The 16431-nt window shown below is 53.5% G+C and overlaps 6 protein-coding genes across 6 annotated transcripts; 3 read left to right on the top strand and 3 right to left on the bottom strand.

The window, feature by feature from the left end:
- Nucleotides 1-3884: 3884 nt before the first annotated feature.
- J4E90_004066 (uncharacterized protein) lies at nucleotides 3885-5724 on the top strand (the record flags this gene model as incomplete). The annotated part of the gene is made up of 4 exons (XM_051433632.1): nucleotides 3885-3945; nucleotides 4017-4064; nucleotides 4129-5118; nucleotides 5168-5724. 4 exons carry the CDS (start codon nucleotides 3885-3887, stop codon nucleotides 5722-5724), a joined length of 1656 nt encoding a protein of 551 aa, XP_051292150.1.
- A 221-nt stretch (nucleotides 5725-5945) lies between these two features.
- Nucleotides 5946-6720, bottom strand: J4E90_004065 (uncharacterized protein; the record flags this gene model as incomplete). The annotated part of the gene is made up of 2 exons (XM_051433631.1): nucleotides 5946-6619; nucleotides 6669-6720. 2 exons carry the CDS (start codon nucleotides 6718-6720, stop codon nucleotides 5946-5948), a joined length of 726 nt encoding a protein of 241 aa, XP_051292149.1.
- Nucleotides 6721-7453: 733 nt separating this feature from the next.
- On the bottom strand, nucleotides 7454-8414 carry J4E90_004064 (uncharacterized protein; the record flags this gene model as incomplete). Its single annotated transcript, XM_051433630.1, has 2 exons — nucleotides 7454-7875; nucleotides 8408-8414. 2 exons carry the CDS (start codon nucleotides 8412-8414, stop codon nucleotides 7454-7456), a joined length of 429 nt encoding a protein of 142 aa, XP_051292148.1.
- A 158-nt stretch (nucleotides 8415-8572) lies between these two features.
- J4E90_004063 (uncharacterized protein) lies at nucleotides 8573-9712 on the bottom strand (the record flags this gene model as incomplete). Its single annotated transcript, XM_051433629.1, has 1 exon — nucleotides 8573-9712. One exon carries the CDS (start codon nucleotides 9710-9712, stop codon nucleotides 8573-8575), a length of 1140 nt encoding a protein of 379 aa, XP_051292147.1.
- Nucleotides 9713-11743: 2031 nt separating this feature from the next.
- Nucleotides 11744-13285, top strand: J4E90_004062 (uncharacterized protein; the record flags this gene model as incomplete). Its single annotated transcript, XM_051433628.1, has 2 exons — nucleotides 11744-11863; nucleotides 11918-13285. 2 exons carry the CDS (start codon nucleotides 11744-11746, stop codon nucleotides 13283-13285), a joined length of 1488 nt encoding a protein of 495 aa, XP_051292146.1.
- A 1490-nt stretch (nucleotides 13286-14775) lies between these two features.
- On the top strand, nucleotides 14776-16284 carry J4E90_004061 (uncharacterized protein; the record flags this gene model as incomplete). Its single annotated transcript, XM_051433627.1, has 4 exons — nucleotides 14776-14837; nucleotides 14962-15042; nucleotides 15110-15919; nucleotides 15972-16284. The coding sequence occupies 4 exons, from the start codon at nucleotides 14776-14778 to the stop codon at nucleotides 16282-16284; spliced, it is 1266 nt and encodes a 421-aa protein (XP_051292145.1).
- Nucleotides 16285-16431: the final 147 nt, after the last annotated feature.

Here is a 16431-nt window from a genome sequence, read left to right as displayed (position 1 = left end):
GTCGTCGGGGTAGGAGGGGCGGCGGTCGTCTTGCGTTGAAGTAGACGGGTAGGAGGTGATGGAAATGTGCGGGTTCATGGCACGAGACAGTATAGTGCGGCTCTCAGAGTGTAGGTTAGGGATGGAGCCAGGTGGGCGAGCGTCGGCAAGAGTATGCCGTGGGTGGATTCAGGCCAAGATAAAGCCACACGGTTGATGTGGAAGGATGTTAGAGTGGGTGGGCCCCTGTCCGCGCTAAGCCAGATAATGCTTCAGGGTCTCCCGAGACGAGGATCCCTGCGCGCGGGCGTCGAATGTGCACGCAGCGAGCGCTCCTAGCAGACAGCTCGGGGTGGCGGCGGCGGCAGCAGGCAATAGCGCTCTCGTATGGCTACCAGCGGCGTCTACTCACGAGATGACTGTGACTGTGTTTTGTTGTCGACACGCAGGCAAGGTTTGCGTTGCTGATCGGCAAGGGCAAAAGCACCCACCAGAGGCGCGGATGATTAGAAGCGGTCAATTAGCGCTGCGATGGCCGAACAGCTATTGCCAGGCCTGCGAGAGGGCAACTGGGGCGTGTTGGCGAATGTGGTGCGGGCAGTGGATGAGCGCAGCGTGGACCGTGTCGTCGGCGTGATTCAGGGCGTGCGCGCGGGCGAGGGGGTTGAAGACGTTGCTGCGGCGCTGCGACTGCAGAGGTCATGATGAAGGCCGAAAGCGGTGCATGACGTCGCCGGCCGCTGTGAGACATGGGAGAGCTGATCACTTGCCCCATTCCGCCACGTCCCACCGCACACTGAGCACGGCTGCGCGTTGCGGGCGGCTGACATCACTGAACACTGCCGTGGGTTCCGTCAACCGCCAATGGCGTCGTCGCTGACGTCTCTGCGCCTGTGCTGGGGGCGGCGACGACGGTGCCTGCGTCCAACGTTGAAAGTCACGATGCGGGCGGGCAGCCTCATCGCTGCGTGCACCCAGACAGCAGTGCATCACCACCACGCTGTCTCCGCCCAAACTACCTAGGTATTGTACCCACAGCGCACAGCGACGCGTTACAGACCGACTGACTGCGGGTCATGCTGTCCATGCGCACATCACCAGCCGCTCGTGTTGGGCGTGGTTGCTGATCCCTCTTTGTGAGCCATCCGTTTCGTCGAGCTTGCGCACCAGAAATATATAAGATCAGCTAAGGGGACCCTGCGGCGGCGGCGTTGGCCTGCCATTTTGGCTTGCATGGTATTTTGTAGATTGCCGTTGCCACCAATCCTCGCCCGTTGGCACCACCAGCACGCACACAGCCAGCGCCCGGCACACACAAAAGCCCTTTTCGAGCCTCGTCTCCAGCCCCTCACACTCCCTCGCGAGCGCCAGAGACCCTTAGATCTCGTGTGCGTTGACTCCGCACTATGCCATGACCAATGACGAAATTCTCGTTTGATCAGCACGTCACCCTGGCCGCTGAGCAACCGCTCACGGTGCTTCTATTCGACCTTTGCGCGCCGGGCCAAGAGCTTCTTTTCGTGCAATATGACAGCCGTGATTCTGTCATAAGTGCATGGAACATTTCCCGCCTCCGCCGCGACTCTGTCGCACTTTGTCCAATCCGTACTTCTCCTGCATTGGACAACGGCGATCTCCAGGATCATGACGTTGAACGTTCCAACGTGAGAAAACATACTCGTCTGAGTGGCCTGCCGCTTCCCCATTATCAATAAGTTGTTTCAGCGCGCATAGCTCCACCTCGCCGGTACGATCCGCATCTCGCTAGGTTGCGACTTGCGCTGGATGAGCTTTCTGAAGCATCCAAAGGTCACCGCTGTTCTGCCTCGCGACGATCCTTCGGGAACACGGCTGCTTGGGGCAAGACTGAGGAACGAGTGTCATTTTCCCGCGGGTATTCGAGTAGGACCGGCTGATGCCGGCCTTGCAACTACTATCTTTGCTTTATTCGGTCCGGCCTTGCGCAGCATGCTTCACCACGCGTCTACATACCTTGCCAGCGTGCCACTGCTGTTTTCAGTCGGCGACGATCCGCACGGGGTTTCAAGGCGACACACATGCTCTGTAACGTGAGAGCGACAGGCCGACGCGCCTGCAAGACATCATGACAATTAACATTTCTGCGCGACTCGTATGGGAGTGTGACTGCATCACACTGTCCTTCCACTGGGATACCGTTTGCTTTGCTTTGCTTTGACTTCCTTCTGCAAAACTTTCTACTCCAACGTCTCCAACATCTCCGACATCTCCAACTCAACAAAACGGTCACCACAGCTCGCTTATTTCACTCAATCAATCGGTTTGCATGCTGCTAGCACTCTTCCCGTTGTCTCTGCATCATCGCTGGTCCGGCAATTCGCTGTAGGGTGTCCACTTTTCGTTCTTCGGTGGTTCTCCAGCAGATGGTGCCTGAGTCATGCTCCTGCTATCCAGGGTCCACCTGGTACACGCAACCAATACACTTGTATCGGTCCGACACCTCACTTGATATTTCAGAACAAGGCGACATCAATCACGACACTTCGATCATGGAAGGCTGCCGAACCCAGTAATCAATCGCTGCCGAACCAAGTCACAACATGCCGCTGTTGCGCCGGCGCGCGAGCAATTGTGGAGCTGCGGTTTACATGTCCGGTAGGGCTGCATTCGGAGACAGTGCGGCGATTTGTGTTGCAGAGTGACGCCGCTGGGATGTGGTGATGTAACTCGCAAAGGACGCCTGGTATGCATCACGGGGCATGAAGAGCTGGACGCGAGGCACCGACAAATTCGCCGGTGGTGGATTCCGACAACCACGCGTCCCTATAACATGCGATATATACCTATTACAGTAGACCTGGCCTCTGGAAGAAACACTATCCAGATGCCTCTGTGCACTGGACGAAAACTGCCTTCAACTCCGGTGTGCGAGGTCTATATATATCTACTTTGGAAACGCCAATTTCCCTTCACTGGATATAAGAGGTGACCGTCATTCGAAGAGACAGTCATCAGACACGGTGTAGGTAGATCATTGAACACACCGACACCAGAGATATGTATGAAGCGCTGCCATATTGATTAGCAGTCTTTCCCCACTTGATTCGGATATGGCACTTCCAGACCAGACAGCTGGGGATTCCCCGGATCCCCTGCGGCCACAAACATAGTTTTCTGAAGATCATCGTTGCCCATCTCCGTGGCCGAGGAGTCAAGACCATATGGGAACTTAATGAGGCAACTAAAGCGCGGACGCGAGGTCCCGACAAACTCTTTAGATTCTCTTATTGATCGCCATTCATCAACGATCTTCGGAGAACATTGGTCTGAGAAATCGGCGATCGATCTGCAGTTGCAGGTTGCGTGAATGTAGTTGACCGCAATCTCCAGATAAGGGTTCGTGGAGACAATCCGGTGTCGAGGCATTTAGCCTCACCCTCATCTAGCCTTCCCGCCTCATATCAAGCCCTGAAGGTACATCAATCATGTAAATGCGATTTAAAGTCAGGAAAAATCAGTTGCCATGCGTCCCAGCTGTTCGCAGCTATGCTGTTGTACACGACGGCGCATGCATTCATCTTTTTGTATCCTATGCGTGATAAGTCAAGACATGACCATGGTGCACGAAGAACAGTTCGTCCGCAGTACACATTTCCCAACTCTCGAGCGTGAGCGGAATGCGAAACGCCCATGTGGGCGATATGGTCCAGGATACCGTGTTGGACAGCCCTCGGCATTGCGTCACTGCCAACTCCAACGCCTGGCCCAAGCTCAAGCTGTCTCTTAACAATCTGGACGCGAAAACTCCAGTGTAGCGACAGCGACGTGTAGTGAAGCGGTGATTTGTTTGCAGAACGTCCATCGCACCTACCTCATTAGACCTGGACTTTGCACGTTGCTGAGTAAGAGCTCGCAGCTACCCCACCATGCACGGCATCCTCGAGCTGTCGCTGCAGCTCCTCAACTCGTTTAGCCCGGCCAATCTCGGTGCGTACGCCTCATCCACTAGCCACCTACTGTTGCTGTGGCTTAAATTAACAGTCACTAATTATGAACAGGTCGATCTGGGGCTCAAGTACCTCTTCAAGGCGAACAGGATGTGAAGTGTCGGTACTCCCTAATCTTACTGGTCAGGCCAGCAGATTGAAGCAGCAACTAACAATCGCACAGCAATACCAACAAAGTCATCTGTTCCAGACTACTTTGTCACGGACGATGGACACTTCCAAGGCCCTACCAAGACGGGCGCTGCACCGTTCATGGCGCAGACAAACCTAGCACCTTTTGCCGGCGTGTCATACATTCCAAATACGCCTCTGGAAACACAAATCCCCATTGCTGGCAATGCGGAAAACAAGAACATATTCCAAAGTATGGCAAACATCAGCCCTTACTTTCCTAATCCCCGAGGCTTCGGAGTAAACGAGTACTCGATACCGCCTGGCACCAACGTAACATGGCTCAACATGGTCCATCGCCATGGAAGTCGGTACCCCGAAGTCAGTGGTGAAGCTGCAGAGCGGACTTTAGGGAAGAAGCTCACGGACGCGGCTGGCAAGTTCACTGGTCACGGACCCCTTTCGTTCCTCAACGATTGGCAATTTCTACTGGGTGCTGAGATCCTCGTCCCCAATGGCAAGCAGGAGCTATTCACCTCTGGTACACTGCACTACTACCAGTATGGCCACTTATATCCCAACAATGGAAGCAAGGTTATCGTCCGGAGTACGACCCAACGACGCATGACCGAGTCGGCGGAGTACTTCCTTGCCGGCTTTTTCGGTCTAGGCTGGGCACAAAATGCAACGCTTGAGCTGGCAATTGAGGCGCCTGGCTTCAACAATACGCTTGCTGGCTACAAGCAGTGCAACCATTCGAGTTGGCCGACGGCGCGACAAGGGCTCATGGAATGGATCGGCGTGTACCTTCATGATGCTCATCAGAGGTTCAGAAGCAACATCACCGGTGACCTTGACTGGACAATCACCGATACGTACAACGCTCAAGCTTTGTGTTCGTATGAGACAATTTCGCTTGGCTTCTCTCACTGGTGCGGCCTGTTTACCTACGAGGAGTGGGAAGGCTACGAGTACGCCCTGGATCTTTCATTCCAGGCAGGCACAGGTTTTGGCTCTTCAGTCGGTCGTGCTATTGGAATTGGTAAGGATTGACGATGCCTCTTCTACCTCAATATACTGATACTGTACAGGCTACGTGGAGGAAGTCCTCGCCCGCATGCAGCACCACGTTATCACCTCCCCTTCTGCCCAAATCAACGTAACCCTTGACAATAACACGGTCACCTTTCCCATCGATCAGAACCTGAACCTGGACTTTAGCCACGACGCCGGCATCATCAGTATTCTCGTCGCATTCGGCATCACGCAGTTCAGCGAGGTACTTCCCACGACCCACATCAAGACGCCGCGCGAATTCATCCTCTCGCATCTCCAGCCGTTCGCTGGTCGTCTCGACATCGAAGTCATCAAAGCACCTGCGCCCGTCAACCCTAACCGGACGGACGAGGAGATATATCTTGACGGGCCGCCAACGAGCTACGTTCATTTCATTCTCAACCAGAGGACTGTTCCACTGGGTCGTAGTCACAAGGAATGTGGTGATAGAGACGACGGGTGGTGCGAGATGGAAACATTCCTGAAGGTCCAGCAAAAACAGATTGAGCTTGCGGATTACGATTTCGCTTGCTTTGGAGAGTACGACGATCCGACGTACGGAGAGGTCACAGACGGACGGCCGCTGAGATAGGCGCTGGGATGCCGTTGAGAATGGGAGCGGTATAATGATTTGGATACGTCGCGATGACAAGATCTTTGTTGCTAATGAATCTACGCCATTGAAGGCTCATCGTTGAGTTATTCTATTCGCGACTTCGCTATGCTGATAACCATACGTTTCGGCAAGGTCTTATTCGCTCTTGCAGTTACCAATAGCACAGCAACAAGTCCCCGGCTTATCATCATTCTTGCTCAGTATCCAAAAGGTTCCGAATCATAATCAAAATCGTCATCCGAGTCGTCCATCGCACCCCAGACACCAACGTAACGCACAGAGTCAGGCAATCCCTTGCACCTCAATTTGTTGCCTGGAAAGCAGAGCTCCAAAACACCCTCACCCAAGAACGTGACTTTACAATCAAAGGGATCCAGTGCCACAGTGCCATATGCTGTCATTTCAACAGGGTCTTGTGATGCGAACTGCGGAGGGCTGTTGATGTTCATCCAAAACCTGTCCTCCGGTTCGTCCATGAGATTGAGCCTGACTCCAGTCTCTGTATCACCTTTAGGTAACATTGGCTCCAAGTGTTGCCTGCCAATTTTGAGGGTTCCGGCTTCCCAGTCATCGATGTTATCTCCATTTTCCCACCACCGCTCTGGATTCTGAGCGTAGAAGTCCAAATGTTGAGACGAGAAAAGCGTATAGTTGCCGCTGATGTCTCCCAGAAATATTTTCTCGCCACTTCGTATTCTTTCCTTGAGAGCTTGCGCTTGATTTTCGAAACGGGTTGCTTTGGTCTTGTGTTCGGCAATAGCTTTTTGATGATATACGTCTTCAGGTTCTCCTAAGCCGACGTAATCCTCTTTGTCGTACATTTCTGTTTCTTGGTCTTCGTACTCTTCTTCGTTGTTTACAACCGGTGTCTCTTTGAGAGTATGTAAGCTTTCATCTCAATAAGAGTCGTGGCGTCATACCACTATGCAGGCCAAACCCTCTCGGACCGTCGTGGTTATGTTGCGTCGCCATACCGAGATAGAAAGCTCTTCTGGTTTGAACACTCCAGGGAGCGGATTACGGTTCGATTCTTTGATAATGTAGGTCTATGCGCAGATGGAAGACGTAGATTCGTTGACAGAGAAAGAGACGCTGTGGTGCTTATGATCAGGTTGAGTGTCGCGCTGAGACGCGTTGCATTGTCCGAAAAGGGTGTGTGAGGGCTACCTAGGTATGTAGCAGCTGAACCCTGGGCGTGCACGTGTGCAGAGCAGAACGTGGGTATCATGTGACCAGGGCGCACGTTGCATTGTCTTTGGTCCACCAAGAGTAGTGCATTGGGTCCGGCCCAACGCCACATCGTCATCACACGTCGAATTCACGATCAGAGATCCTCGCACTGCAAAACCAAAAGGATATATTACAAAGTCGTAGATGGCAAGGTCGAAGTATATACAAATTCGGAGATCGCGTGCTTTCTCATTGTCCATCTTCGTCATCGTCCTCATCGTCGCTCTCGTCAAAGCTCCCAGAATCAGAGTCTTCCAAGTCAACGGGCATTCCAAACGCCGCCAGCATATTCGACGGGTGTGTATGCCTGGTATACTTGCAATTCCGCCACTCGTCATGAAATTCCTCGGCTGCGCGCTTCACAGCTTTCCGGTCTTGGACCATAATCCCAGCAAAGTAGATACCGTCCATGCGCAACTCCAAGTAGCCATCGCCGAGAAAGTTGAGTTCGACGGAGATCGGTTCTTCTTCACCGTCATCGAAGAGCTGGACGCTTTCGGGACACGTGGATGTATATTTTGGTTTTGTCGAAACTGGTCGCCTGGGCGTCTACAGGCCCACCGAAGATCTCGAGTTGCATGCCCATATCGCCAGCATAGGGACCGAGATCTTCGACGATGAGGTGCTTTCCAAACTCGATACTTCCGACACCGTCGGTCCAGTCGGTATCTTCGAGGTCTTGGCCCTCCTTGCTTGCATATTCTTCCACCCATTGCGCGGAGTAGAGATGCCACTTTCCGCGTATGTCACCCACTCTGCGCTCTGTGTCCCCAAGCTTTTCGGCGGCGGCCTTGACCTTTTCTTCTTCTTTAGCTTGATCTGCTTTCACTTCTTCGAGCAGCGCTTCGGGGTCTTCTTCGTCGGTGTCCCCTGCGCCTGAGCTCTCAGCTTCCGATTCTGTTCCCAGTTCCACTTCGCTGTTCTCCTCTCAGCTCCGTTCCTGCGCTAGTGGGATCGGTTAGAGCGTCACAATAAGCTAGCTGGAGGCGTCCACGAACTCACCTGTATTCGCGCTGGGTTGTGTAGTAGGCATATTGATATTGATTCGTGTCGTGGCCTCCGCTACAATAGAGATGCATGTGCTATGGAGAGGGAGTGTTTATATTTAAGGTTTCTAGAAAGGCCATTGTGACGTAGCCGCGGAGATCTTCCCGACTGGGGTGTTCGCGCTACGGCAGGAACGCCTGACGCGACTCGTTCCCCCATCACCTCGCCCCAGCTTTGCGTCCAACATGGCGCTATGCCGCTCCCTCGTGCTTGGAATCCAATGTCGCTTCTATTACAAGCAATCCTCTGGCAGCTTTATGAGCTTTCGCATGTGAAACGAATGCTAGGCGGCTTCGCTCCCCAGGTCATCTAAACGAAAAGAAAGCAGACCTTGGAAGGCGCACCGGATCTCCAGAAACCGGTCAATACCGCGCGCCCGTACTCATCATGTCTAGGGGTATACAAGCGTCTCAAACAGTTCCCAGAATTTTCACCCCGATCCAAGTAGTCTGACACCCTAGTGTTATTGTTAAAGTCGAATCCTTGATTTCGTAGCGGCAATCACGGCCTAGAGCTTCGCACACTCTCGCACACCAAGTGCGGTGGTCTACCTCACTTCCGTCTCCCCACTTCGTGCTAGCATTTCCATCTTCAGCTTCTCCAGATCCAAGTGCGGAGCAACCTTGTTCGCCCACCAAAGCGCCACCCAGCCTCTGCTCGTCTCCTTCAGTTTATCCGCCAACATCTGCTCCTGCTCTTGTTCTGCTGACTCATCATCATAGTGCTTCTCCATATCCTCGCGCGACATGCCCAGGAAGCTAGTATTCACCTTTTCACTGAAAGCATCGGATGCCCATGCGCCGGGTGTGTAAGCCGAAGTTGTACGATGGAACTTAGGTCGCGGGCGATGGTTTTCGGCAAGTGTATGTTCGGCGTGGGGCAGCACAACTGCAGTGCGAGAGAGCGGCTGGAAGGGCGAGGGATTGACGACGTAATGATGCTCGGGTGATATAGTCACCGAATCTGTTGTGCGGGCCCGTTTAGGCGATGGTGAGGCGGATTGGCTGCCTGGAATGGTGCGAGTGCGTAGGCGCTTGAGGATCGATTTCGGGACCGCGGAGTTATGCTCGGATGCCAGCGGGGTCGCAGTTATTGCTGTAGCTACGGGATGTGCGTCTAACTTCTCTCCTAGTTCTGGTTCTGGTACTGAAATCCACCGAGACTCCGGTGGCTGACTGCGCAAAGCTTCCACTAACGGATCCAGTCGAGTCGACTCCGGCATCGTGAGCACCTCCTGCGGTTCGTTCAATCCTGTTGCGGACATAGATGATGTTACCTCGTCTCTCCACTCTTCATCCATCTCTTTCTCGATCACCTTCCTCAACCATACCATCAATAAACGCGCACCCTCCTTCTCCAACTTGGTCGGCTCTCCCTCTTCTGCACCGTCAACGTATCTTAGACCCGGCACTCTACCCAGCAATACCTTCTTGTAGTTCCAAATATTGAGCGCTTCTCTCAGCTTGGTCAGATCCTGGACTGGCACACTTGTGTCGTTGAGTAAGTCTTCGAACAGTTCCACAGTATTGGTCAGTGCAATTTTTGCCCTGCGCCAGTTCCTTCTGACGGCCTTGTGGCCAGGGCTCGCATGGTCGCCTTTCCCGCCTTCTTTGGACTGGAAAAGACCACCGCGCAATTCAAACTGTTCCTGTACAGCCTCGATGTCTCGGGCTTGTGAAATTATCATGCATGATGGACAGAGCTGCGGCGAGGGGAGCCTGGAAGCAAGAGTGGTCGGTACGGGGTGTGCGCATGTGCTTAGAACAGGCGTGGCAGGGTTGAATCGTACCATCTTGGAGGAGCCGTGGGTGTTGAGCGTCGGGGTTTAGTGGACGAGTTGCTGCATGCGACAGTTTGCTGCGGCTCTGCGTGAGCAAGGGTCACCTGTGTCTGTGCGTTAATGTCCTTCTTGTCTCAGATAGGAGAAGCGAGTTGAGGTCCAGGCTGCCACAACATGACGTAATAGTGGAGTTTCACGTGAATAACCACGGTACTGCGATGACCTGTAAACGACGAGTCACGCACAACCCCCATAATGCCAATGAGATAACGGTGATAAGCCCCCTTTCCACGAGGGGCCCCAAAGAAAGAGGTGTGAAGTAGAGTAGCAGAGCTATCGTATGGCTTGTTAAGATGGATAGAAGCTGGGTCCATCAGCATGGTAACCAAATTCGGCCGGCCTTCACGGAGACGCACCTCATATAAGCGTAAACTGAACATACGCGCTGAAGTCGACGTTATTATCAAAACGCAAGTCTGCAAGTTCTTCCGACAATGTAGTCTTACCAGTCATTCGTTTTCGTACTTCGTTGACGGGGATGGGCATTTGATCCTCGAGCGTACATGAGATCGGGTGGTAATGCCAGGTACAGATGGAACCGGTAGAAAGTGAAGTCGGTAGTTACCACATGAAACCGCCCGACTTCAGAGCGCCGCTTTCCATATTTCTTTCTGGAAACGTCCGATATGTATGAGACAGCTAAGGAAAGAATAGGAGTGCTTGACCATCCATCCCGAGAGGTGACCAGCTTTTGGAGCAATGCATCCTTTTAGTCACCGTAACGGCATCCTGTCTAGTTACACCGCCTACTTGAAGTTCACAAACTGTCCATCTAGAAAATAGGTACACATTCACAAAGACAAGGCCAAAGTACATGCTTCCAAGAAGTGCCGACGGAATAAGCAAGACTGTTGGTGGAAAGGTTCGGCGACTTGTGATGGCAATACAGATAGGAGATCAGAAAGAAGCAAAGAAACAGACTAACGGTGATGTCATGGATTAAATCGTAAGTATTAGTCTGCCGACAGAGCCGAGTGCGGGAAATCGATATATAATGGCAAGAGATGCCCACTTGGCGAGGCTGAGGCCGAAATGTCGCGGTACGTCCACCCCAGCATTCTAACGGGGTTCAAGCTCTTCCAGCACATATCTTCCAGTATGAAGACAAAAGACGCAGGTTTTGTATCGCACATCGCAACAGATACGCTACGTGCCAGCTGGCAATACGATGAACATGCGCTTGCATCGCTGACTAGTGTGGTCAGTTCATCGTGGCTGCTCACACGCGCTCCAAGACGAGTCGGCACTCTACCAGCAAAAGCATCGCAATCAGTCGTAGATTGGTCCGGAGCAAATGACCATGCAGTCCGTTCTCCATCGGCATGATCTATCTTCCGCACAGCTGAGGCACGTGGCGCGATATGGCTCTCCCGTGGCTGCCACGATATTCCACACATGGCCGGACATTACTCGCTCATGGAAAAGTAAAGGCCAGTCGGTAGTGCAATTGAATGACACCATATGGGCGACGAGACAGTTGGAGTCCTGCTTGTAGAGAAGAGGTCTCGAGGTGGGTCCCATGCAGGCAATACGCTAGTCAAGGCCGCGGCAAAAACGAGGCTGGGATCACGCCACGAAGAGAGCCGTTGCATGAGCACCAACACACGCGCCACGAATACTGCATCACATCGCATCGTCCATCATCGACCTGCAGTCTTTTGAATTGCAGCAATATGCCTTGCTGATAGTCAGTGATAGAGCAGAGAGGATAGATACGCATTGTGTGGACGTGATCGTCGTACCGCAATCTTCGCATCCATGGACGATCGTTTAGATGAGGGGCCGCATGAGAACCGTGGTACTGCTCCGGGTCCTCATAGGGGAACTGTTGTACAAATAGATTCCGCGGCGCCTCGAGCAATAGCAGTACAGAACAGCATGTCGACTTCCTCATGGCTGTCGTCATTGACGCAGCATGGATCCAAGCCACCGTTTATGCTCAAAGCTAGAAGCTCGGATGCGTTCATCATCGGGACTGTGTCTTTGGCCGTATTTACAGTAAGTCCTCAATGCGGGTGTAGCTAGGTTCAGAACAAGAGCTGATTCAAGAAGGACATGTTTCTGTACGGCGTCATTGTACCCGTCATCCCATTCGCAATACGTTCGCGTAGTCACATTGAGGAGGACCAAGTTCAATACTGGGTCTCGGTACTGGTTGCTGTATATGGCGCCGCTCTTCTTGCATTCTCGCCCATATGCGGATGGCTTGCTGACCGCGGGTCGACGCGTCGCTTTCCGCTTCTGATGGGCTTGTTCGTTCTCCTAGGAGCTACAATCCTGCTGAACCTTGGCAACTCGACTGGGGCTTTGATTGTCGGAAGGCTCCTTCAGGGGGCTTCGGCAGCTGTGGTATGGGTCGTTGGCCTGGCCTTGTTGGCTGATACGGTGCCCCAGGAACGGCTCGCAACTGCTGCTGGGTGGCTGACCATAGGCATGTCGATCGGAATGCTCATATCGCCTCTACTCGGTGGCATAGTCTACGACAAGGCTGGCTATAATGCCGTCTTCAGCATGTGCTATGCATTAGTCGGCTTGGATGTGATTCTCAGACTGTTGCTCGTGGAGAAGAAGGTGGCTGCGAAATGGGACGCAACGGTAATGGGACGCTCATCTGGCGAGGGAGACGCATCCTCAGAGGACAAAGAGTTAGGCTCCATCGCCATCGCAAGTCGAAGCGACAGCTTAGGTCTTACCAGGACAACAACTCAGCAAGACGCGGAGTCTGCTGAAGCGCAACAAGAAAGTCCGCCTCGGCAACGTGTGCGCGATCGCCTTCCTCCCGTGCTTTCACTCCTGTATTCCCGACGCCTGCTTGCCTCGCTGTTCTGTGCGCTCATTCAAGCAATATTGTTGACGGCCTTCGACTCTGTCCTCGCCATCCACGCCGCCAACACATTCAACTGGTCCTCGACAGGCGCTGCGCTTCTTTTCCTTCCGATCGTCATACCGAGTTTCCTCTCGCCGTTGTGGGGCTGGTTGAGTGACACATATGGAGGGCGCTATGTGGTTGTCGTGGGCTTTCTTGGGGGTTGCCCTCCCCTCGTCTGCCTCCGGTTTGTCGATGAGAACACGACGAAGGACAAGGTGCTGCTATGCGCGTTACTGGCGGTCACGGGGCTCTTTGTGGGCATGACGTTCGCGCCGGTCATGGCAGAGGTATCGGCTGTCGCTGAGGCCAAGGAAAGAAAGATGATCGCAGATGGACGCCCAGGATTCGGCAAAGGCGGTGCATTTGCGCAGGCTTACGCACTATACAACTCCGCGTTCGCTGCCGGCTGCATGGCGGGACCTCTGTTGGCCGGGTTTCTTGCGGAGGACAGCGGCTGGGGGACTATGGCGGCCGTCTTGGGCGCGCTGTCTGCTGTCACTGCCGTCCCGGGTTTTCTCTGGCTAGGTGGATGGGTGCTAGCAAAGAACTAGGCACGGTCGATAGGATAGTCTCTCCGAACATCGGCCGCATACACAGACATTTAGTCGGTTGCACTCTGCGTGCTGTGAGTCGTGATACATGGCGTCATTGCCTCGGCTTCGTCCCCACTGCCGTTGTTGCCCGACGCCTGGACCCTGCAACTGGCCGGGAGGCGCCACGCCACACCTTGATCGCACTCTCCCTCCTGTCTTCCACCACACGTCCATCTCCGCTCGCCACCGCCTGCATCGCTACATCGGCACCTCACTGTCAAGCGCCTCATTGGGTCTTCGAAACAGGGTTCCATCTCATCCCTATGTGGCGACGGCATTCGCTCCTGCATCATCTCCGGCGCTCACCTCAATCAATCACTGCACGTCCAGGTCCAATCGCGACTTCACCCGTGAGATGCATGCTGCGTGCAATCAAACCCCTTTTACAACTCTTTTTCCAAGATTTGCACCGCCAGTGCAGTTGCAGCAACAGAGTTCATTGGCATCAGAACACTAATTAGAGCCTTATACAATGCCATCACTACGTCATGCACCGAGAAGTTAACATAGGAGGCGCGGAGCAAACGCCGCAACCCCGCTTGACAACAGGTTCCCTCTGACGGCCTGGAACAACGCATGGAGATAGGCGAGCGTGTTGCGATCTCTCTTCGACGATGTAATAGGTTGCCAAAAGATTAGTCTGCAGATCTGGGGTCAGATGGTCCATGCCACGCATCTTAGGTTCCAAGATCGTCAGGAACAGCCTCTCTGAGTACTAACACACAGTGCTAACTTTACTCCGAACGCTTTAGGCTCGCATCCCACAGGCCGCTTGGTGCGTTAGAAGGGGTCCAAGTTGATCAGGTGTTTCAGATGCAAGCAACTACCTACACCGCTACAAATTTCACCATGGCTGATGATCACTCCACGGCAAATTTTTCTACTTCAGGCTTCTCCACGGCAGTCACATTTCATGTGCGAGTATGCACTACAAGATGTCTAGTTTAGAGTGCTCATCGCTACCAGAATCTGAGTACGATGTAGGTCGTTCATTCGTGTGAACGCGTCACATGCGCCTCGGCGTGCTGAGCAAACCCGCCTCCTGACCGCGTCGTCATCCATGTAGCTTTCTGTCCCGATCCGCGTCTCCGGGGGAAGACGTTCACTACAATCCCCCAGATTACGTTTCTAGTTAGATCGGAGGGTCCAACACCAATCACAACCCAGGAGACCCGTGGGCTTACCAACTTAGATGCCCAGTTCGGACTAGAGGATATCCGTCACATGGCCATAACACAGCAGTCGCGACTCCATCGAGTTCGCTGCCTCCAAGGAAAGCGCGCAAACTCCACCTTGGCCGCATCCACAGTGTTCGCTCGGCAACTTGTTAAATGCACTCACTTGGTCCCATCTACAGACATACCATCACATCTTATTTGGATTGAGCGCCACCGCATCTTCAGAGCCCGTACTGCTACCCTTGATTTCCAACAATACTACCCGACAACATGATTATCAGTCGTGCACTTACTGCATTATCGCTATGCGCCGCCGCGATTGCAGCTCCAACGTAAGTCACGCGCACGATGCGGAAGAGAACGTCTTTCCTTTTCCGGTGATAGAGTAGTCACTTCCGCATTCGACACTCCTTTCGTCCCAACGCACATATGACGCAACCGCTAACCCATCTAAAGAGAGAAGCGCGGTGTTGACTTCAAGTGGGGGTCTGACAAGATTCGTGGTGTTAACATTGGTGGATGGCTGGTCTTGGAACCGTACGTATTCCCGAGAGTCTTCGTCACCAATCGCCACCCAGTTGTGTTGCTAACTATCTCTACGCAGTTGGATTACGCCTTCTATCTTTGATGGAGCGAACCAAGGCCGTCCGCAGAGGGACATCGTTGACGAATACACATTGGGCGAGAAGCTTGGCAGAGATGCGGCGGGAAGTATCCTACGCAAGCACTGGGACTCGTTCGTATCATGGCACGACTTCAACAAGATCAAGCAGTCTGGCTTCAATGTCGTTCGTATCCCCATCGGGTTCTGGGCATACGACACTTTTGGTACACCTTACGTCAGCGGTGCGAGTGTCTACATCGACGCTGCCATCGACTGGTCTCGAAGTCTAGGGCTGAAGATCATCATCGACCTCCATGGTGCACCAGGCTCTCAAAACGGATTCGACAACTCCGGCCAACGAATGGACTACCCTGGATGGCAACGCGGCGACACCGTAAAGCAGACTGTCCAAGTTCTACGGACAATCTCGCAAAAGTATGCTCGGACAGAGTACCAGGACGTCGTTGTCGGTATCCAACTGCTCAACGAGCCCGCGTTGTACACTGGCATCAGCGAAGACGTGACCAGGCAGTTCTATCGCGATGGTTACGGTCAGGTTCGTGAGGTTTCCGACACCCCAGTCATCATTCACGACGGGTTCAAGCCTCCGAACACGTGGAACGCCTTCCTCACTCCTTCGGATGCGAACGCGGTGAACGTCGCGGTTGACCACCACGAATATCAAGTGTTTGACAGCAATCTCCTCCGCATGTCACCTATGGACCACGCACGCTACGCTTGCAGCAACTCTCAGACTATCGGCGGTGCGGACAAATGGACGTTTGTTGGCGAGTGGACATCGGCTATGACGTGAGCAGTCCGCATTCTTACAGTTTATGAGACGTCTACTAACGTGTACTAGGGATTGCGCAAAGTACCTCAACGGCTTCGACCGTGGCGCTCGCTACGATGGAACGCTCCCAGGCAGCTCCAGGATTGGATCTTGCGATTGGCAAAACGACCTATCACGGTGGTCAGCCTCCTACAAGGACGACAGCCGACGTTACATTGAAGCCCAGATCGCCGCTTTTGAGAGCAAGACTCAGGGTTGGTTCTGGTGGAACTTCAAGACGGAGGGTGCGGCTGAATGGGACGCATTCCGACTTATCGACGCTGGCGTCTTTCCGGCAATTAGGAACGGGCAGGTGGAGTATAAGTTCGCCCGTATGTGTTAGGAGCGGAATGGGACGGTGACTTATCAACCTCCGGGTAATTGGGCTGACACCTAGAGTCCTGGATAGACGGGGCTATATACACGAGTAAGGTAACGCACATCGTCCTGTTGGTTGGTGGGCTATATACCAGAATACTAGATTTGCGCG

The sequence above is a fragment of the Alternaria incomplexa genome, assembly GCF_024043165.1.
Source record: "Alternaria incomplexa strain BMP 0042 chromosome Unknown scaffold_5, whole genome shotgun sequence".
In the NCBI taxonomy this organism is placed as follows: Eukaryota; Fungi; Ascomycota; class Dothideomycetes; order Pleosporales; family Pleosporaceae; genus Alternaria; species Alternaria incomplexa.
This window is presented reverse-complemented; position numbering and strand designations above follow the sequence as displayed.